The 23,168-nt window shown below is 39.8% G+C and overlaps 1 protein-coding gene across 50 annotated transcripts in view; it reads left to right on the plus strand.

Moving 5' to 3' along the window:
• The window catches only part of MAP4K4 (mitogen-activated protein kinase kinase kinase kinase 4), a 194,066-nt gene that overhangs the window by 78,309 nt on the left and 92,589 nt on the right, over positions 1-23,168 (plus strand). For all 50 annotated transcript variants that reach the window (XM_054475971.2, XM_054475973.2, XM_063649286.1 and 47 more), the window contains one exon: positions 11,669-11,725. In XM_054475971.2, the coding sequence (XP_054331946.1) occupies positions 11,669-11,725 (57 nt within the window). The remainder of the gene's footprint in view (positions 1-11,668; positions 11,726-23,168) is intronic.

Consider the following 23,168-nt stretch of genomic DNA (forward strand, 5'->3'; position numbering starts at 1 on the left):
GTTTTTCTTCATTGTAACTTGGTTGCAATGACTTCCTGTATTATGTATGAAAGTATTTGTACACTTCTGTGTACCAGGCACAATAAATAAATGGATATTTATTAAATATATTTGTTGAGAGAATGAACACAGAGTGAGTGCTTCTTTGTCGGCCCTTCCTTTGTGGAGAGAGGAGATTTGTTTATTGATAGGGAGGAGGAGGAGAGGCGGGTGCTGAAAAATAGAGGGAAGCATAAAACTCATCAAAATTTCCCTTTGCCTGTTCTTTTAGTTATGTAATGTGATTATTGCATGGCCTCATTATGCAGAGTAGTCAGGGAAGGTGGTTGGAGCACTGACTTTATCAACTCCACTAGATCTATTTAAGCCTTAGTAAAGCTATAAAACTGCCCTTTTATTTACTTATTCATGGTCTTTCATTGTGATTCTTATACTGAGAAAGCTATGATGGGTTGAGAGTACAACTCAAAAAGAAATGGTTATATAACACTGAGGAAAACTCATCTGTTTTAATAATATGGTTACTTGTAACTGATGATTTTTACCAAAAGATGATGCTTTGAGGAGGGAGTTTTCTATTTCACATGCCGAGACAAGAGCTCTTTCTATCTCCATTTTTTTTTCTTTTAATTTTGTCAAGATAAATTTTAGATGGACATGGTATGAGTTTGCATGAGAGTGCTCTGGCTTTGGAAACCTGAGTTGATGGCATGGGTGCATTATTTCTGGTAAGGGATACTATCACATGTAACCTCAAAAGAAAACTCGAAAGGTGGGGTTTCTCTTTCACCTCTTTTTTTTTTCTTAAAGGAGAGACAATACAGTTATGGGTAGTGAGTAAAATATGAATATACAGCATAGGCAAATTAAGAGCTGTGTACAGACTTTGAATACCAGAAGGAAAGCTAATGCTGTTGTCAGAGACCACGTGCAGGAAAGGAATATGTCTTCTAAACCGTGCTTCTGGCTGCAACACAACAACAAAAGTAGTTTAGGTTCAGAAACCAGATTATATTTGTTTTTACAATAGTTCGGGGACACACAAAGCTGCTTACAGTTGACTTTATATGAATAGTGTACATATACGTAGGTTCAAGGGCAGTGTATTTTAGAGTTAGCTTCTTGAAGTGCTGAGAAAGAAGTTAAGAATCAGTTTGAAACCTTAATTGAAGGTTGAGTTGGTAGTGAGTGGAAGGGACCATGGGTGGATAAGGAGCCCAGAATGGAATCTGAATCTCTTTCACCCCTTTATCTCTTGCCTTTTGACTTGTGTATGAAACTTTCAATTTTTTTCTCTAAGCCAATGAGAAGAGTTCAGTTTGAGTGCTTTAGTGATGCTTGAAGTGATATTTCAATGTTGAAGTTATACTGTGGATATAATTATGAGAAATCAAGTGTACTGTGAAGTCACATGGGAGAAATGTAGAGAAACTTCTTGGGATTGAGGAAGGGGACCCCACATAATTCTGTGTTTTGTCTTTTGTTCTGGATAAATGCCTAGCCATTATAATAAACAAGCTTTTTATTAAAATCCACTCAGTTATTTTGTGTATGATGTCTTCTGATGTCATATGAAATCATAGACTCTTGGGTTCCAGTACTACATCTGCCCTAGCTTTACAAGGTGTGTTTTTCTTGTGTAACCTGGGTTCCCCACTTAGTCACTAAGAGGCATAGTCCATTGGATTGCCACCTGGGAGGAGCTCCCTTTCTCATTGGTCAGTTAGTGATCTTTTATTTAGTGCTGAATTAAATTTTCTCCAAGAGTAGAGTATTTTTAACGTATCTCGACAGAGTCATATGATTGAATTTCATGGTTTGTATTACCATATTGACTAATTACTTGGCTGTTGAATACTATATTTTTTTAGTGGCTAAAATAAACGAATGACTTTATATGTAAGTTTGCCTATAGTAAAAAATGGGACATTTTTCTTGCTATTACACAAAAATTACTGGGTCTTTAGCCAGTTAGGTTTTTCAAGTGAGCAAAGAGCAGCTGCATATGTGTGGTAAATACTAGTGATAGCTGCTTGTAGAATCTGAAATCTCCATTATTTTAGGTGCTCTGACATGAAGACTTGTCAGTGCCCTTTGACTGTTGATGAAAGAAAGCATGTGCTAATCCTTTTTTCGGACCCTTTAGTTGATGATTTTTTAGTTGCCAGTCTCCCTCTTCAAACTTAGTTCCTCACACTTGATGTTGTAGTAGAGACTGCAAGGCTGTTACCACCCTTGGAAGGGGCGCTATCCTTTTTAATCCATCTTTACCAGATGCCTCTAAAACTCTTCTGCCCGTTTTCCCCACCTGACCCACTGCCCAGCCAGATCTTCCCTCCCCCTTTGTCTTAGTCCATTTTGTGCCGCTGTAGTAGACCACCACAGACTGAGTACTTCAAATGAACAGGAATTTATTGGCTCATGACTCTGGAGGGTGAGAAGCCAAAGGTTGAGGGGCTGGCATCTGATGTCTGGTGAGGGCCTTTTTGCTGCATCATAATGTGGAAGGCATCGCATGGTGAGAGGGAGGGGGAAGGGGACTGAACTTCCCCTTTTATAATAAACTTGCTCTGGACATAACTAACCCACTCTCTTAGACTAACCTTTTTACTCCTCCCTCCTGGCCTTCCACCTCTCATGAGGCCCCAGCTCCCAACACTGTTGCATTGGTAATCAAGTTTTCAACACATGGACTTCGGGGATATTCAAACCATAGCACCCTTTTTGAAAGAATTACTCATAAACTCTCATGACTGGATTTCTTCTCTTGCACCCTTCATTATCTGTTCATTTAAATTGTCTCCACTTCTCTAACATAGAGGTGATTTTTACTACAGTGATAGCTCCTCGAACTGGAACCGAGCTTGCTGTCTGGTCCCCCCACCTGCCATCTGTCCTAGAACACAGCACACAGCTGTAAATGACTGAACAAGCATGCAGAGCCCAGATGACTGAGCCCTTTCTTTGTTGGAGTCAGAATATTACTGCCTGACGTAATATTCCTGGAGGCTATCCCTTAATTGCAAAGAATGGATAGTAATTAGTGTTCATAATGATTTCCCTGGGCCATTAAGAAAAGTACCTTTAATGTGCTCAAGAATTCAGGGTTTAGAAAGATTTCCATCCAGATTGGCTCCTTAAAGAAAAAAGATGCGGTGCATAATTTATTTTACTTTTAGTTATCTGCTAACGCAGCTATGCAAAATGACTCATTTATTAGGGAGTGGGTGGTGGCATTAGGTAAAGTCTTACCATATTGTCTATTTTGACTGTTTCATTCTTAATAGAAGTCTACACATTCCCTGCAATTGAGGTATAATTTTCTTTAAAGGGAGTGTTGTTTCAGATAAGGTAGCTGCGACCTAAGAAAGGAATAATTCTATATTGATTTTAAGGTCTTTAGAGAATGGAAGCACTGTCTTATTAATTGGAAAGTCCCAACTGATAGCACTGACATATTCATGTGCTTTCTTTGCCTGCCTGCTCATCTGCAGCCCTGATCACAGAAGGAAGGGAGAAGTAGATAAGAAATAGTAGTTATGAGGATGAAACGTGCACAAATAGGAGCCCTCTCACGTTAGGCTTGGTTTGGGGTCTGGAGGCATGTGATGAGAACTGCAGTGGATCTGTGGGCTCATGTTTCCTTACTCCTGCTCTATTAGGACTCCAGTCTGAAGGGATGATCTAGTACCAACCAGGAGATGTTTAGAAGACCGAGATGTTTCCTGAAGTACTCTGAGCTGTCTCAGGTTAATTACATGCTTTCTTATCTTAGATGGCTCCTGGAGAGCTGTCTGGGTAATATGCTCTCCCACTTTGGTAATTTTGGATTTTTTGCAGACGCTTTTTGGAAAAGAACACCTATGAGTGAGGCCTGTGGTTTTGGGGTTTACAGTGCCCAACCAATCAAGCTGGTCTTTGCCTTTTGGGTGGATGGATATGGAAAGAGTGGTCCGTAGATTTCCTAGTGCTGTACTCATGCCGTTCAGCTCATAGTCACATAGGTTTCCATATTTGCTAGTAAAAATCAGAAAATTTGGGAAGGGGAGTAGGTTGGAATTGTCAAGTTGAACTGTGAATGGTGTGGATGAGATATTCTGGGGAGAGAATGGACAGACCAGGTTTGGCTTAGCTACTAGTTGAGTGTCCTTCTAGCTCTCTGAGATTTCTTTGTAATCTGTAAAATCACCTATTTTGTTGAAGTAGGCTTGCCTGTCCTTTCAATTCTTGGACATTTCAGAACATAAGCTATGTGTTTTTCTGGGGGAAAAAAAAAGGATATTTGTTAGAATTAGAATTTACTTGTTATGAATCTAACTTTCACACACCAAACCCCCAGCTAAGACAGTAAGTTGCGTATATAATGGTAATAAATACTATGGAAGTCTGAAAGGGGAAAGAGAACTTGAGTTTGCGACTTTTCTTATAATCTTGAAGAAGTAATTCCCACAGAGTGTGTAAGAAATCACTAGAATGCTAGTTTAAAAAGGCATGGATTCCTATACCCCAGTTACACAGTTCTTATGGCCTGGGATAGAGCCTGGAAGTCTGCATGTCACAGGTGAAAGGGAGTGATTTTTGTTACTGAAATTGACATGCCTAATAGAAAAACGCAACATACTTTACCCCCAGTAAATCTCTTAAATCCAAAATATTAACACTCCCAAACCAACAGCACACCACTAAAAAGTCAATGAACAAATATCAAGAAACAAAGCTTCCCAGTTGGTTGGGAATGAGAAGCAGGCAGGTCTTCTCTCTTCTGTTGCAGGTACACGTCACACCACCATGGAATCTTCTCTTTTGATTTAGTGAGGGAGACTGGCGTCTTATAGATGTGCAGTGTATGACAAACTTCTCTCATCCTTGCATGTCTGCAGAGGTGTGACATGGTTTTGTGACACAGCTTCTAGTCTTGGGGGGAATCATTGTGCTCACCCTTTTTTTCCTGGCCAGTTGCTAACTCAAACCTGTCCCCTTCTGGGATTTGGAAAGGATTGTTTGCAGCTCACATCTTGAGATATCCATGTTCTGTCCTTTGATGCTCTTCAGTGCCATCCAGGCATCCTTGAAGGCTCAGCCTCAGCCTCCATGGTGGGTCCACACCACTAGCCCCATAGTGGTGTGTCCTTCCTGAACAGCTGCTTTTGCACATCCTATGAAAGCAGAGCAATTGGTTTCACACTGTCGTCTTTCCTAAGTGTTTCTACTCTAGGGCATGGTATTTCTCTGTGATGCTCTTCGTGTGTGTGTGTGTGTGTGTGTGTGTGTGTGTGTGTGTGTGTGTGTGTGTGTGTGTGTGTGTGTGTGTGTGTGTGTGTGTGTGTGTGTGTGTGTGTGTGTGTGTGTGTGTGTGTGTGTGTGTGTGTGTGTGTGTGTGTGTGTGTGTGTGTGTGTTTAAACACCTCTTTAAATTATAAGCTCCCTGCAGGCAGGTTGCTGTGTTTTATCTACTCAGCAGTGTGGGGCATGTCCTGAGCACTGGTTAAAGGTAGTCTTCAGGTTACTGAGATGTGCATTAATAGGCTTCACTGTTAAGCAAATATAAAGCCAATTTCAGGCAATTAATCTCTGAAATTTTTGTTTCAGATTAAACTCAGCAGATAAAAGGAAGCATTAATTTATGATGAGATAAAGATGGGAACAAATAAAAGTCTCTTACATAAGTTTCAGAAAGCCATGGACCAGAGTGGCTTGTGAATGTGTGTACACATGCCTTCATGCCCCCTAAACAATTCCTGTGGGATGTTCTTTCTTTATCACAAGAAGAAAAAGGCCAAGGGTTGAAAATAAGTTTTTATTATTGGTTACTGTATTGCCATGTTTGATTATATCTATTAAAATGTTACAGAATAGTATACTTGGCAGTTCCTATGTAAGTTGGTTAATAGGACATTTGTGGTCATTTTTGTTCCAGGTCCACAGCCTGGTATAGAGAACCAGTCTAGGTGTGACTCTGGAGCTTGTTAACCTAGCCCCGTCTGAGCTTTAGTTTCTCCATCTGTGAGTTGAGCATAATGATACTTGCGTTGTGTGGGGAGTAAACAACAATGCATATAAAATGCTTGTTCACTAACTGCCCTAAGAGTAGGGCCAATGTGGTTCCTGTGTCCTGTTCTTACAGTCCCACCTGAGGACTGTAATGCTCTCCGGTGTCACAGGATATGCTTGCTGGAGTTTATGCTGTGTGCGTGCACCCCTGTGGGCTGTTTAGGGACGAAGGCATTTGTTATTCCTAACTTCTGTGTTTATTTACCTTACATAGTATCATAAACATCATAAATTTTCCTTGTCTCCTATTTATTCTTAGGCTATATGAGTACAAAAGTTTTATGATTCTGGAAAAAGGTGAAATTTAGGGAGGAAGCACTATGAATGGAAAAAGTGCTGTTGAGTCACGTGCACTTTCTTGCTAGGATGTGAGGTGGTGGCACCATTTAATAGCAAGGCTCTGTGAGAGAAGGTTGGAGGAGTGTTGAAACTTTTTGATAGAGTGGTTGGTATTAGACCATCTCTTCAGATTGGAGTCTTGAGGTGAAGGCTCTATTTTTCATTTCTTAAATTTATTCACTCCTCAAAGTTCCTCTTAATATGGATGAGACCAATGGAATTTGCCTCTCAACGAATATATTTAATCATCAAATGTGTTTTAAAGGGGTAATTGGAGTTTAGGTAAAGATTATGCAGCATGAAGTTACCTAGCCTTTAGTGATAGTAGAACATTTGAGAAGATAGGAACATTGCCATCTTTTTCTTTCTTTCTTTCTTTTTCTTTTTTCTTTTTTTTTTTTTTTTTTTTTTTTGAGTTGGAGTCTTGCTCTGTCGCCCAGGCTGGAGTGCAGTGGCATGATCTTGGCTCACTGCAACCTCTGTCTCCCAGATTCAAGTGATTCTCGTGTCTCAGCCTCCCCGAGTAGCTGGGATTATAGGCGCCCGCCACCATGCCTGGCTAATTTTTGTATTTTTAGTAGAGATGCAGTTTCATCATGTTGGCCAGGCTGGTTTCGAACTCCTGACCTGAAGTGATCCACCTGCCTCGGCCTCCCAAAGTGCTGGGATTACAGGTGTGAGCCATTGCACCCGGCCGGCATCTTTTTCTTTTGAGATTTAAAAGCCTCCTTTTGAATGCTGTTTCTTCTACCTCTAGGCTCCTCTCTATGGGCTGGGGCAGATTTCATTAGAGGCAGACGAATAGGCTGCCATAGTGCCCTGCATTTAAAACCATGTGGGATGGGTTTTCTAGTGCGATGGTTTTTCGAGTGTGAGGTGGCAATTTTGACTTGGTTAGAAACATAAAGAGAGTTGAAAATCAGGCCATTTTCTTCAGCTTGGACCTCTATTAAGAATAGTTTGAGTTTTCTTCTTAAAAAAAAACATACATTTTTCTGAAATTTAAAGACTAAAAATGAACCAGAAACTAAGAAGGTTGCTCTATCAAAGGGGATAACGGCTCTGGTTATTTGAGCCATTCAAGCTACGTGAAATGATGTTGATTGGAAGAAAAATTTTAATTCTAAATCATGCTATGTCTGCTAACCCTTAAAAGCATAGAGGGGAAGTAACTTAAGCTGTTTCTTTGAAAACAAAATATTTTGATAGAAATTTGACAAGTTAGTAGAAACAGTAGGAGTCCCTCTCTTGAAGTATGTATATAAAATCACTGTGGAAAGGGGATCCTGCTGCCATTGTATCGTGGGCAGATAACTGAAGAAAATTCAGAGTCCCTCATCTGTAGAATAGGCTAGTGACCTGCTTTGTTGCCCTCATAGGATTTTTTAGGATCCGTTGAGAAAATAGATGTGAATAGTATTTGGGGGCTTTTAAATCACTAATTGGCTTATAAACACATTAATGTTTACATGGTACTGTATAAATAAAGCAATGCATGAATCTTTAATCTCTGCCATCTGGCATTTTATATTTATTTTATCCCTGGATGGGATACTGTGCCCAAGAAATGTAGATAATAGGACAAGAGAGTAACATTCATAAATGGATGCTAGGTATGTATATTTAATACTGACCAAGTAATTTACTGGCATATTTAAAGAATGGATGATACAAGGGAAAAAAAGACCCTGTTAAATATTAAGTTCAAAATCTCTCCATGCACAGGTTAGATGTTTGAGTGACCCAACATCAGGTGGGTCCAGAGTGATCCAGTAATCCAGAGTTAGGTGAAGGAACATGATTTATTGCTCATCTTCAGTGAGTAGGCTGGATAAAGCAGCCCTTAAGAAACATTATAGAGGCCAAAATGGGATGATATAATAGATGTCTAGCCCCAAACATCAGTGAGTAATGCCTTTTCCTGTGTCCTTAAGTTCCCAGCATAATGCAGTCCATTTATGGTTACGTGCATTTTCATTTTCTCTTTAAATACCCTTCAGGTGGTACGAAGGAGGGTCGTGTGTCGTAGCTAAAGAGATGCCAGGAGAGGTGTGGAAAGGGTCTCCCTTGTGAGTTGGGCCACCCAGCTAGCGCAGGCTTAAGCTTGTAGCCCACCCTGAGAGGAGAGTCAGTATATTCCCTCTTGGGTAGTATTGAATAAATCACAGGCAAACTTTTGTCCTTTAAAAAACTCTTGGTGTAGCTTCCTTAGCACACAATTATATGAATATTAACATTCAGTACATTGAGTCCCGGGTTTAGTTTTTCTCCCAAGACTATTTTGCTGGCCATTTTGGTTCCTTTACACAAAGGTGACCCATCTCAGCAGGTAGATGATTACTATTAGTTTCAAATTTAGAAGTTTGCTTTTTTATTTTTTTGAGACAGAGTCTCGCTCTGTCACCCAGGCTGGAGTGCAGTGGCACAATCTCAGCTCACTGCAACCCTCCTGGGTTCAAGCGATTCTCCTGCCTCAGCCTCCTGAGTAGCTGGGATTACAGGTGCACGCAACCACACTGGGCTAATTTTTGTATTTTTAGTAGATTCGGGGTTTCACCATGTTGGTGAGGCTGGTCTTGAACTCCTGACCGCAGGTGATCCACCTGCCTTGGCCTCCCAAAGTTCTGGGATTATAGGCGTGAGCCACTTCACCCGGCCTTTTTTTTTTTTTTTTTTTTAAAATAGAGAAGTACATTATTTTAGCACTCCATTCCCTCCCCTTATATTGGCCATTCCTTTCAAAAATTAGAAATGGGCCTACATTAACTACATTTGAGACAATTGCAGTCTACAAGGAGAAAGGAGCAAGGAAATCAGCATGGGCCTTTGTTGGAGTGGAATGAGGATAAATCCCTGTCAAGAGCCCACTGGGTGTCAGGGTTAGGGCTAGGGCCTTATAGACTCTCTGCACTTTATCTACCACCTGCCTGACTCTAGAACGGGGGCAAAGCACCTGAACACGGGGTCGGAAACTCCTAGAACTTAAGCAACTTTCCTGAGGAAATACAGTGATGGGGTGATGGACAAGAAAAGAGAGCTCAAAGCTGCCTGGGTCCCAGATTAATTTTTCCCGGTACAGTGTCTTGTTTGAAAGGAGGAAGGCAGAATTCTTAGATGATTTTCTGTTTTAAATTTAAAATGGATCTAATTTGGAGACCTAGTAAGTGATAAGGAAGACTGATGCTGTCACATGGTCTGGCCTCATCACAAAAATAATTGATTAGTTTTTAGTTCCTGATACTCTATTCCCTTAGTAAGGGAAACTCATGTTTTTTATAAAGCAGATGCTGAGTGAATTCACAGTTCTCAGCTTTTGTGCCACTTTCTGACTAAGTCTTGAGGATACACACTTGTGGTCTTGAGTTCAGGCATAGAGGGAAGCATAGACCATTTTCTGTTGCTCTTTATGGCTTTATTTATGTTAAGATTTGTTTGAAAAAAGAAAAAAAAAGATACTACTCTATAAATGTCTGAGGAGGCTTTTTCATAGACCCGTGGATTTTCTTGATTTGTAGGGATCTTAGGTGTTACCATATCAGATACTCAGAAGACCCGTCCATCCCCAGCATTTTACTAGCACATTCCCAATGCAGCATACTTACCCTCTTGAAAAGAGGGAAAGCCAGGACAGTGCGTGTGACATTTTCCCTCATCATTTGGTTTCTGTCAGCGAGAACTATGCTTTAGTAATTTGGAAATAAACTCATTGCAGGGGGTGAATAACAGGTTTGAAGGTTGGTTAGTTGCCGAGGAGATGAACTTTGTACGCTTATTTGGAAAGTATGAGAGGATCACTTAATACTATATCCTCTGAAATTCTACTCTTTCTCCTTGGGTTCAAGAACATCGTCGTTTGGTTTTAGGTTGTGTTGGCAGTCACAACTATAGGAGCTATCATTAATATAGGGAAACAAGGTTCCAGGGTTGTGCTTGACCACTGACCATGTGCCACACAATGTTCTTTGTGCCCCATTTATTGTACACAGAAGCCCTATGAAGTGGGCACTACTATGATCTCACTTATATAGATAGGAGCCTGAGGCACACCAAGCGGTGTCTTACCCAGGTACAGTTACTCAGTGTCATAGTTGTAATACAGTGTCATTTTCATAGAGTTGCTTTGTCCAAGTTGTAACTTGAGTTCCTACACAGACTCTCCTCAGATTTGAAGTTTCAAAGTTCACAACTCTTTAAGTCATGAGAACACAAGAGGGACAGGCTTTTGGAAAATATGGGGATGTTCTTTCTGTTTTACATCTGTTGCAGAAGGACCATTTCTCACAAAGTCATGAAGTAGATCATGCTCAGCATATCTGGATGCTCTTTGCTACTGGCCTGAGAAATGACCAGCAGGGCATTGCAAAGAGTGGGTAGAGAGTAACAAGACTGACAGTAATTAAACCCAGTACTCCTTATCTGGGTGAAAGGAGAATGATATCAAGTATGTCTGATATCTAGTGATATAAATGGGTTATAGGATTTTACATTCTAGGTGAGGCATTATAATAGAACTGTAAGAAACCTATCTCCCTCGTCCCCCCAATTTCTTTATACACTTAAAAAAAACTCAGAATTTTAAAGAAGTGTATAAAGAAATTGGTGGGAGGAGGGAAATAATTTTTAAAAATGAATTTGTTTGATAGTTTCCTCATGTTATGCTTTAGCTTGTTTCTTTCTTGCAGTCCCTACATTGGGACTGCAGGAGAGCTTCAAAGAAGACTTTCAGTGTAATTCTTGTGAAATAAAGTAATGGGTATTGGGAATACACAGGGAGAAATTACAGTTATCCATTTTTGACAATAAAATGTCCAGAGGGTTTTTTGGGGGTCATTTTTTTTCCTGTAGCAAGTTAAGAAGGAAAGGATGGCCAACATGATTTGTAGAAAAAAAAAGTTTCTTTGAGATAGTGTTATGTAAATTAAACCTGTGAAGGAAAGAAGTGTAAAATATAGGAAAATATAAAGAAAAAGTTAAATCCTTATTAGAAAAAAAAAGTTTCTTCGAGATAGTGTTATGTAAATTAAACCTGTGAAGGAAAGAAGTAATTGATGGTTTATCAAAAACTCATTTGTTCAACGAATTGTCTTGCTTATTAAGTGTGGTTCATTATAAACCATATTGTTATATTGGAGAGCACAGGACTATTTCGTCATCACTTTTGGTTAGTCAGAGATAAGTATAGATGAGATACGATTTGTTGGAAACTTCAGCCATTTTGTTCTAATGATTGTGCAAAAAAATTGGTGCTGATTTTTGATCTATTTTTTCTGTTTTTCAGGGTCGACATGTTAAAACGGGTCAGTTGGCAGCCATCAAAGTTATGGATGTCACTGAGGTAAGATTGAGTCACACACGTTTTTAAATAAATTGTTAGATGGAAGACAAAGATTCCCCCAACAACATAGAGTATTACTCTGTTTGGAAAATCTGATTACTTGAACAAATTGCCCTCCTGTGACATTGTGGGTTCATAGGTCCAGTGGACTAGTTGGCTTAAATTGTAGTACACGGTCTTCAAGTAACTAAAAGGCAGTAGCATTTTCTCAAAACACACGCAGTACGCACACACATCTGAGTGATGTCATCCTTGGCAACGTAATGGGACATAATTGGAAACATCTTCTCTAATGGAAAAGAAAAAATTTGAAAAGGGATCATGGAGGTCACTTGAATAGGGAGATTGAGGGTTTTGAGTGGAGAAAAGCTTCTCTAGGGTATTAGGCCACATTTGTGCCATTTCTTTTATTTTTAACATGGGGGAGGAAAACAGACCCAGCCAAGTTCCCAGAGGTTGGAAAACAGAAACATCTGCTAGAATGCTGAGCAGATTGTTGGCAAAATTTAGTAGCAAAAAATAGTTCTTGAAATGGTCGCATGAGGATTTACTGTGCAGCTTTAGATGGGAAAGAGGAGAACGTGACCGAGACAGAAAGTAAGTGTACGTGTGCCCGTGTGTGTGCATGTAATATATGCACGAGCCCATATTTAAATTCTTTAAAAATAGTAATAGATTATAATGAACTAAATCCATTTCATTTTAAATTATTTTTATCTGAAATTTTACTTCATGCTCATGTTTGCCCCAACTTGCCTAGTTATGAGTGGGATTCAATATCATATTTCACAGATTCTAGAAAGAGTTCACTAGCAGCATTGGAGACTTGGGATAACTTCTAAATGCAGCCACAATTTCCCCAAGTCTGGGGTGTGTCAAGGGAGATAATGGCTAACCCGATCTCTGGTGTGCTATCCAGAGAGCAAAATCTCCTCCTTTGCCTTGCTCTCTGCTGGGTCTCTGACAACATGGTCATCTTCAGCATGGGTATTTGTCAGTAAGAATTGGAAAACACTGTTGTCTCTGGACCACAGGACAACTGATAGAGCCTTCCATAAGTATTTGAAGATGTGACATTTTATGAGGTGACCACTCTCTTTTCTCTGTTAAAGAGAATAGTGGGTACTTTAAAATGAAAATGTACCGTTGCTTAGTTGAATGGCCAAAAGATTCTCCTTGACATACTCTGATGTAGACTATTCTGTTGTATTATAGTGATCCTATCTCGGTGTACAGCTCAGTGGGAAATTGGATGCTTTCCAATAAAATATTATTTTAAGATGATTTTAACTTTTACTGAAGGAACAGTAACTTCTTGCTTATTATAATTTAAATACAGTAGTTGAGCTATTTATGAAGTACCCTCTTTGTGAATGGAATGATCAATACCACCTTCCTACCAAAGTCTCCATTCCGAATGCTGTGCATCTTGCCGGTGCCGTGTTCGGAGTGGTGTTGCTGGGAAATACAGTCTTTGCATATTTATTAGCACACTTTTTGACTTTTACCGGCAGACTTGTAGATACAATTTTAAATGTAATCTTTTGGAATTTTACGAACTGAGAGTTCACTCTTGTAGTGTCATTCAACCTGTGCTGCCTCCCCTGACACAGCTGTTGTGGCCGGTCAGGATACGTCCTCTTTCACATCTCTAATGGAATCTAAATGTGGTTTGCCTTCTCTGTAGAGCTCTTCTTTACCTAAGCCTGGCTCTGATTATAAGTGTGCAATATGTGATCACTGTAAAAAAATGAAGTGTAAAATATCGGAAAATATAAAGAAAAAGTTAAATCCTTATACTTCTGCCACTTTCCCCTCCTCCTCCTTTCTTCTTCTTTTTCTTTCTTCCTTCTTCTTCTTCCTCCTTCTTCTTCTTCTTCTCCTTCTCCTTCTTCTTCTTCCTTCTTCTTCTTTCTTCTTCTTATTTTTTGAGATGGAGTCTCACTCTGTCACCCAGGCTGGAGTGCTGTGGTGCAATCTCTGCTCATTGCAACCTCCACCTCCTGGGTTCAAGCAGTTTTCCTGCCTTGGCCTCTGTAGTAGCTGGGATTACAGGCTCCCGCTGCCACCTCCAGCTAATTTTTGTATTTTAGTAAGACAGGGTTTCACCATATTGGCCAGGCTGGTCTTGAACTCCTGACTTCAAGCCATTCACCCGCCTCAGCCTCCCAAAGTGCTGGGATTACAGGTGTGAGCCACCGCGTCTGGCCCTCTGCTACCTTATAATAGCTGTTGTTAGTGCTTCGGTGTATTTCCTTTCAATCATGTTTCTGTGAACATAGCTATAAAATACTTACTGATATGTATAATGGATGCTTTTGTATCCCACTTTTGTTGAGTTGTGTACAAAAGGTATTTTCTTGCCTGAAAAATCAGGCAGTGTTGGACACATGCATGATATAAGTAGTTTTGGGACTCCTTTAAAAGCAATTATTGCAAAACCCATATATTCAGGTAAAATGAAAACCAGATGGTGAGTCCTCAAATAAGTATTAATACAACCACGATCAACTATTTACCATATTGTCCATGCTTCTTGTGTGCTGTTTTCATACAGTGACCTTTGCTATAGCATGGGGCACAGTCATTGCCCATAGTAAGTGTTGCTTGTGGATAGAGGGCCATGTATAGCAGGCAGCCTGGAAAACATGCCCTTGCCAAGCCTGCATGTCAAAGCTCCTCTTAGCTCCTCTTGTTCAGTTGTAGGCATTGGCCTGGCTGGGACCTGGGAGCAAGTGGGGAGCAGGCTGAGTGAGAGAGACTTTGCAGCATGTGCTTCTGGTTCCAACTGCAGCAGGAGGGGCTGTTGGAGCGGGTTCTCTTGATGAGAACAGGACTCTTCATGGTTTTTTTTTTTTTTTTTTTTTTTTACCTCCACTTAGTTTCATCTCAGGAGCAAAAAGGTGCAAATACTTGTTTTTGGGAAAAATCACAGATTTGTTCTGACTCTTTAGGTGAAAGTGAGAGGCAGTTACCAGGCCACTAGTTATTCCTCAGGCCCAGAAGGCAAGAATTGCAGCAGGTGTGGGAAACGGAAAGGTGTGGCTGCTCTTCTCCCGAGCTGTCAGCTGTTGGCAGGCTGAATGAATCTAGCTCTGGAGCCGGCTGCAGACAGTGCAAAGATGTGGGCTCACTTCACTTGCTTTACTTGATTATGTGAATCTGGAAAACAAAACCAGCTGAGAATTACAGATTTCATCCTGGGGTGAGGTGACAAGGGACTATGGAGGAAACCAAGGGGTCTGGAAGTGGGGAGGCATTTATTTGCAAGAGATGTCAAGTTCTCTTCAAATTTTGTGTGTGAGTACTTTAGCTGTATTAAGAATTGACTATCCTTAGGATTTTGAAAGGCTCTTTTTAGGGAAAGCATGTCTTTTATCTGATTGGTTTTGGGAAGGGTTTAAGGAACAGATTAAGGATGTGCTCAAAGTGGATGGTATTAGGACAGCAGATCTATAATGTGGTTTTTGTTTTTGCTTTAAATAATGACAAAGAGGATTTGCAGAAAAATGTATAGGGAGGTCTCATGTACTGTTCATTCAGTTTTCCTGATAAAATCTTGCATAACTATAGTACAATATTATAACTTAAGTACATGCACAAAACAAAGCAAGGCAAATGATTGCTTTTACCAGTGATTTCTCAACTTGGAGTTCATAAACTCTTTGAGTGAGGTTTGTCTCTGAGAACAGAATTTTATTTTGCGTTTTAATAGTGTCCCCCAACTTTTTATTATGAAAAAGTTCATACATCCACAACTGTTGAAAGAATGAACACTCTCAGCTCTTCACTTATATTCAACATTTGTTAACATTTTGTTTGTGTGTGTGTACTGTTATTGAAAATAATTACAGCTATCACCATGACACTTCACCTGAAAATACTTGAGCATGCTTGTCTTAAAGACAGTCTTCTACGTATCATAAAATTTTACCTAATGTTCAGCCTACATTCATGTATCTTTGCTTGTGCCAAGAATGTTCTTATAACTCTTTTTGAATCATAGTCCAGGTTTATGCACTATACGTAGTTATCTTATCGCTTATTTTTAAGCAGTTAGTTTCTCTTTACTTTCCTGCCTCCATTTTTATTTTTATTTTTTTTAAAGAAAATTGACTTTGTAAGAATTTAGCCAGATTGTTTTGTAAAGTATCCTGTATTCTGGATTTGATGGTTTCCTCATGTTATGCTTTAACTTGTTTCTTTCTCTCCTATATTTCCTGTAAACTGGAAATATGTTGAGAGGTTTGATTAGATGCAGATTAAATATTTTTTGGCGAGAACACCTCAGTGGTGGTATTGGGTACTTCATATTGCCTCACGTCAGGGGGTACGTCAGTTCTAGGTGAAGCCCACTTCACTCATAGCCTTCCCATTATTAGTGAAGCCAAGTTGGGTCACTTGGAGGTGACTGCCAGCGTTCTCCACCATAAGGGTGCATTATTATTAGTTTCACATTTCCTAAGTAATCTATCTCCAGGGTGGTATTTTGCACTGTGTGCATATTCTGTTCATGAGCAGCCTTTCAGCTAATGGCTTTGGCATTCGTTTAATGATTCTTGCTTAGGTTAGTTATTATTGCAAAATGATGATTTTACGTTCTTCCTTTTGTATTTATTAGTCAACAACAGTCTGTAGAAGAGTTTCCTACCTACCCCTTCCCTTCTCTCTTTGTCTGAATATTCCTGTGGACATGAGTGGTTTTATTTAATGTGTTTCCATCAATTACAGCTGTTATTATTACATAATCAAGTTGTACCATATTTGGCAGTGAGAGCCTTTGACATGACCCCAGTGGGTCCCCAGTGGAGTCTGTGGCCTTTTGACCTGCCACTATTAGTTTTTGAGTACTTCCTTGTTTTCTGGGACAAGTAGATATTTGAAACTCACCTTCCAAGCATGGAATCCTCTCCTCTGAGGAGCCTTAGTTCTGTTGAGTGGGAAATATATTTGGAGACTAATATCTGGATGCTGAGTATGCTCATTGCTACTGAGGTATTACTGCTTCTAGGCCCTTTGAGTAGACAGAGCTAAGAAATACATTTTTTCAAAAACCAGAATTTCTTAATTTCTTCTGTCTTGTATATCTTGTATTTCTTTGTTTTTTCTCTTATACTGAAAATATTGGTTCCTAATGAAACAACACATTTTTATGTTCAGTGAATATAAAGTTCACAGTATTATAATAATATTACTACTTAAAATAGACATGGAGGGGAGAAGTTTAAGATTTTTCTGAAGTTATTTTGGCCCTTTGCTTTGGATAAATCAAGGACAAACATTTCTTAGGTTAATGCACAGAGAACAGAGGCAAACTTACTATGTGGTGTTTTATGTCAGATGGGGATGAAACGGTGCTCTTTGGAATGAATGATGTTTGACTGCATTGCATCAGCACTGAGTAGCAGAGCTGCATCCAATCTAGTCTTCTGGCCTGTCCAGTGGCCTTTCCAACATGTGGTCCTTTTTCTCAGCCACTCGGGCATAGGATGCTGTTAAAGCAGGGGATTCTCAAAATGTAGCTATTGGACCAGCAGCTGCTGCGAGTACTTGAAAACTTGTTAGAAATGCAGCCTCTGGTTCCATCCCAGATTACTGCATCAGAAACTCTGGATTGGAGCCCTCCAAAAAATTCTAATGCACCTTCAAGTTTGAAACCCCCTGCTTTAATGGAACCTTAGGAAAGAAAGAGCCCACTCCCTTCTGTCTGTCGGTGAAGAACTGCAGCTCAGAGACGCTGATACTTCTTGCTCAGGAGTACATTGCTAATTAGACACTGCAGGAATTAGAACCTGGATCTTTGATTCCCTACTTACTATACTTGTGAAAGTATAACCATTTCAAACATCAGGTTTTTAAGTAAGCTCGTTGAGTGAGCTGATTGGATCTGAACTTTAAAGGATAGATGGATCTTGACCACACTTCTCCTTTTCAAAATTTGTTTTTAGCAGATTTGTCAGAGCAGGCTCTCTTTTAGTGTTAGACTACAGTGTCTGTGAATGGTAATTCTGTCATATTACTTAGGGGATGGGAAGATATTGGGCATGATGTCTTTTTGGAGCCAGTTGGCAGATTGAGCATCTTCCAGTATTCCTAGCGCCATGTTCCATGGATATGTGGAAGTAAAAGCTGTGTAAAAGCCCTTCCTAGAGCAGCCAAGTAAGAATCTGGCCTCTGCCTGTCATCATATGTGGAAAGGCAAGAGCCATACAAGAAGCTAAGCAATATATGTCACTTCTGATGGACAGATTTTTGAATGCCTTCTGAGCTCTGACCATGCATGGTCAGGACACCTTGCTCTCAGGGAGTTCATGCTCTGGTACAAGGGAGTAAAACAAGCATATTCCAGTGATAACACAAGGCCATGTAACACTGAACAATTTTTCCCTTTTCATTTGGAGGGGAGCACAATGTAATGAATGTGTTGTTCTTGTCTAGACTGAAAATAAGAACAAAAGGAAGGGAAGGGGAGATCTCTGTGGGCTGTGGGACCTATTGTTCTATTCTGTTATTCCTCAGAGGGCAGCTAAATGCTACAGGCCTTACAGCTTGGTACTGGCTTCTTCTGTTTTAGGGAGCTGGTGGCACTTTCTCCCTGTGCTTTGCATGACTCTGGCAGACTTAACACAGGATCGTTTAGGGTCGTCAGGGTGAGCCAGAAATGCATCAGTTTTTGACAGTCTGTATCCCCCTCCTGCACTGCCCCCTCCCTCCTTATCTTCTTATCTTCTGCTTTTCCCTTAGCTACTGAGAGAAAAACTAATGTGCCACGTTTGTGGGATGCTAAATTTCCTCATCTGGTATTTTCTTACCTTAGACAACTTTTAACCTGATTTGAATGATCTTTGATCTTAAATTTTAACTTCTCAATTTGGGTTGGTTTCCTTACTCAGCCTTGTGTAGATAGATAAAAGGCCACAAGTTTATTTATTTATTTATTTTTTAAGTACTGGTACAAGACAAGACCTTGAAGAAAAGCTCTTAAAATCAGTTAAAATCAGCTACATTTTATTTAATTATTGATTTATTTTAACTAACAAGTATAGTGATTTTGAGAACTAATAGTTCCACTGTATCCTCATATATTACAGCAGTTTTTTTCAACCTTCCGTTTTTTTCACTGTCTCCTCCCTATGAAGCTTTTTAAAACATTCTTTTAGTGTTTTGTTTTTTTTTTTTTGGAGACAAGGTCTTACTCTGTTGCCCAAGCTAGAGTGCAGTGGCACAAGTCTAGCTCATTGTACCTCAAATTCCTAGACTCAAATGATCCCCCCATCTCAGCCTCCCGAGTAGCTGGGACTACAGGAGTGTGCCACCTATAATAATTTTTTTTTTTTTGAGAGATGGGGTTTTACTGTGTTGCCCCGGCTGGTCTCGAACTCCTGGGCTCAAGCAATCCTCATGTCTTGGCCTCCCAAAGTGCTGGGATTTACAGGTATGAGCCACAGCACCCGCCCTTCTAATCATTCCCTGTGAAATTTTAATAGTACAGATATACTGTATATCTGTATATAACTGTATATATGTTTATGTACTGTATATATGTCTTTACACTTAAAAGTAGTACATTTTCTTGAGGACAATATCAGCCCCATTGAGAACACTTGGTGTAGAGTAATATAAAAATAAAAAATACGAAAATTCTCTCTTGCTGTTTTAACCCATTTAATAAGTCACTAAGCAGAGGAAGGTTAAGACTAGGTTAGCTTTATGCCTCTGATGTTTTACATTTTTCATGTTGAAAAGTCTTCACTTTATTTATGGATGACAACAGTTGAAATTCAGAGAGGTGATTGACCTGTCTAAAGTCACAATAGGGTCCTGGACTTGCTTTTATTACACCACATCTCCCAGTTCACTGCTGGAGTATAGCAGTGGTATTCTGTATTTGGGTTTTAAAGTAGTGGTACCTAACAAGATGCAGTGTTATGTAAGTAGTAGACACTCAAATATTTGATGAATTAAATAGGGTGTTCCATTTTTGGTGGTTGCATGAGTTCCATGCACTTGGAGAAAACATAGTAGATACACACTATTGGTTTCATTGTCCAAGAAAACAGTCTTCTATTGCAATATTTATAATTTTCCATGTCATTCTCATCTTTTGTAATCACAAATATTTACATTTTAGATGCTAACATTAATCATAAATAAACAGCAAGACCTGTTACTTACTTTCACACTTAAATTTCATCCCTCTAGGAAAGAAAATTATTGGAGTGGTTAGGAGTGAGTACATTTCTGGGTTTCATTTTTAGAATTGTCACTGAACTACTAACAATGATTTAACCTTTTGCTCATCTTTCCCAGGAACATAAATTTGAGGCCTATAGATAAATTTCAAGGTGAATTTATAGTGTATGAGCCTCCTAGGCAGTTAACCTCATTATTTATTAGTCATATCCTGCCTTTTACCCCAAGACAGCAACACATATTTTTAAGCATGATAAAGCTGTTTCCTCATCTGTAACATGGAATAATGCCGACTTCATAGGCTTTTGTCAGAATTAAAATTAATGTCAAGTATGTAGTCTATTAGTTTTCACATAGTAAATGTGAGTTTCCTTGTTACCTTCTCCTTATTAAGACATTACAGTATCACTTTTGCTGAAGACTTTTTAACACTCCCAATCCCCTCCTCAGCCGCTTACTCAAATGATCCACTCTCCACCTGCCTCCCTCCACCTGTGGCAATCCTTTTCTCCTTGTCTTTCTTCCTTGCAGGCTCCTTCTTCAGCCCCTCTGTGGTTACAGCCATCACTGTTTGGTCCTTTGATAACTACCTTTGCCCTGTGAACTGTCTTCTTCTGCTGTGTATGTCTGTGTGGGTTTTTTGTTTGTTTCGTTTTTGATTTTTGGTTTTTGAGATAGGCCTCACTCTGTTGCCCAGGCTGAAGGGCAGTGGTACCATCCGGGTTCACTGCAGCCTGGACTTCTGGGCTCAAGTGATCCTCCTACCTCAGCCTCCTGAGTAGGTGGGACTACAGATGTGTGACACCATATCCAGCTAATTTTTAAAATTTTTCGTAGAGATGAAGTCTTACTGTGTTACCCAGGCTGGTCTCAAACTCCTAGGCACAAGATGTCTTCCTGCCTTGGCCATCCCAAAGTGCTAGGACTACTGATGTGAGCCACTGAGCCCTGCCGATTCTTCTGCTATTTTAATCGTTAGCTAGAGAACAGTGGCCACATGTTCATTTACGTGTATGTTTTTCTGTTGTAGATCATACCCTCTTGTAGGATTCTCTTAGCCCTTCTAGGTTCATGACAGCACCCTTCATTCACATGGGTGGTGCTTAGCATATATTTGCTCTTTCTAAAGAATGCCCCAAGACAAAAGGCAGTTCTTGTTGTTCTTCTCCTTAAAAAATAAAAATAAAAAAAAATTATTATTATTTTTTGAGACAGGATCTTGCTTCATCCCCCAGGCTGGAGTGCAGTGGTGTGATCATGGCTCACTGCAGCCTCAACTTCCCAGGCTCAAGAGATCTTCCCACCTCAGCTTCCCGAGTAACTGGGACTGAAATTTTTTGTAGAGACCAGGCCTCCCTGTGTTTCCCAGGCTGGTCTCAAAGTCCTGGGCTCAAGCAGTCCTCCTGCCTTGACTTCCCAAAGTGGTGGGATTATAGGCGTGAGGGACCACACCTGGCCAAAAGGCAGTTTTAAAGGAGAATTTCCGAAAGTGTTTTGAGCAGTAGCAAAAAATATATATAGTATCCCTTTTAAAAGATTAGAGACAGCCTTTATATTAATATTTATGTGCTACTATATTTTAATAATCATACATTTACTAATTTGTAGGCTAGTTTTAAATATTAAAAAGGAATAGAGAAAAGTATATTCATTCTTATTGAAAATATGACTACTAATTGCTTTGTTCAGATGTAATTTTGGTTCGTTGGGACTGGAAATGGCAAATATAAACCATGGTTTGTAGGTTTTTTGTTTTTGTTTTTAATGCTGTTCATGGAGTTGCACTAATTCATTTATTTAAACAAGTACTGAACACTTAGTCTTAAAAACACTATTCTCAGCTCTGGGGTGGAATAGAAAGATTAATTATGCTTTAGGGATAACTATTCTTGATCTCTTGGTAAATTAAAACTTGGTGTGAAAGGATGATCTTTGTAATTGTTAATGAGCATTCTTCAAGCAGATTGAATATCCACAGTTTCTTAGTTTAATTTCATCATTTTATGAACCAAAGGCATTTTTTCTAAGTAAAATAAATGGTTGAGTAAAAAAAAATCACCCAACAAATTTTGTATAATCTAAATTGCTGTTTTTTTAAAAAAATGGATACTGTCCTTTCACCATCCCATCTCCTTTCCCCAGCTGCTGCTGCTGCTTTCTTCTTTCTTCTTTCTTTATTCCTTTCAGCTTTGGGCAGCTGTACATGCAAAGTTTTGTTTTTTATCTTGACACTTCCCATTCTTGCTTCCATTCCCTGTAAATGTATAGAAAAGAATGTCGTGTTGGAGGTCCCCAAGACCATCCTCAATTTCGATTCCAGCACATAGATGTACTCTCCGCTGTGATTTATAGCACAATGACAGGATCCAGAGCAAATTTAGCAAGAGAACAGGCACGTGGAGGAAGTCTGAAGGGATTCAGGCACAGACTTCCCAGAGTCCTATCCCAGTGCAGTCACATAGGCCCTGTTTACTTCCTCCAGCAGAGCCGTAATGGCACGTATGAAATATTGTCTACCCAAGAAGCTTGCTAGAGACTCAGTGCATTGAATTTTTATTTGGGGATGGCAGTACAAGCAGCCTCTGCCTAGCATGCACCCAAAATTTCAGACTTCCAAAAGGAAAATAGGTGTTTGGCGTAAACCGCATTCTAGGTACAGTGAGCCACTCTTACCAGTTCTGGGAGTGGTGGAAACCCTACCCAGATCAAAATCCCAGATGCCAGCCGAAGGCCAACCTTGTAAGCTGCCCTTTTTAGGGATGGTGTCAGGCCTCAGGACTAAACAGACACCTCTCCTGAGTGCTGCATTGATATATCACCTGCCTCGTCAGCATCTCTACTTGGAAGTCCGATAGCCTAAACTCGACATGTCTCATGTGAGTTCCTGTTCTTCCCCCATAAACTTGTTGCACTTGGAGCCTTGTCTTTTCTCAGTTGGTGGCAACTCCACCCTCCTCATTGCTCAGGCCCAAAAAGGTTTTGCATCCTGGGTGGACTGCTTGCTTTCTGTCCTGTACCACTGGGTTCATCTGTCAGGAAATCCTATTGGTTCTGCCTTCAAACAATGTCATTTGTGTCAGAATAATCTCGGTAGATAGTGGGTGTGGATAGATTGACTACAAGTTATTAACTACTGGTTAGTATTTTTGAAATCATTATACGTTTTAATGAGTCTGATGGTCTCCTCATAGTCTATGAGAGTCTGTAAGAACAAACAGATACAAATCTGGCCCTTCTCACCACAGCCTCT

This window comes from Pongo pygmaeus, chromosome 12, assembly GCF_028885625.2.
Source record: "Pongo pygmaeus isolate AG05252 chromosome 12, NHGRI_mPonPyg2-v2.0_pri, whole genome shotgun sequence".
NCBI classification, from domain to species: domain Eukaryota; kingdom Metazoa; phylum Chordata; class Mammalia; order Primates; family Hominidae; genus Pongo; species Pongo pygmaeus.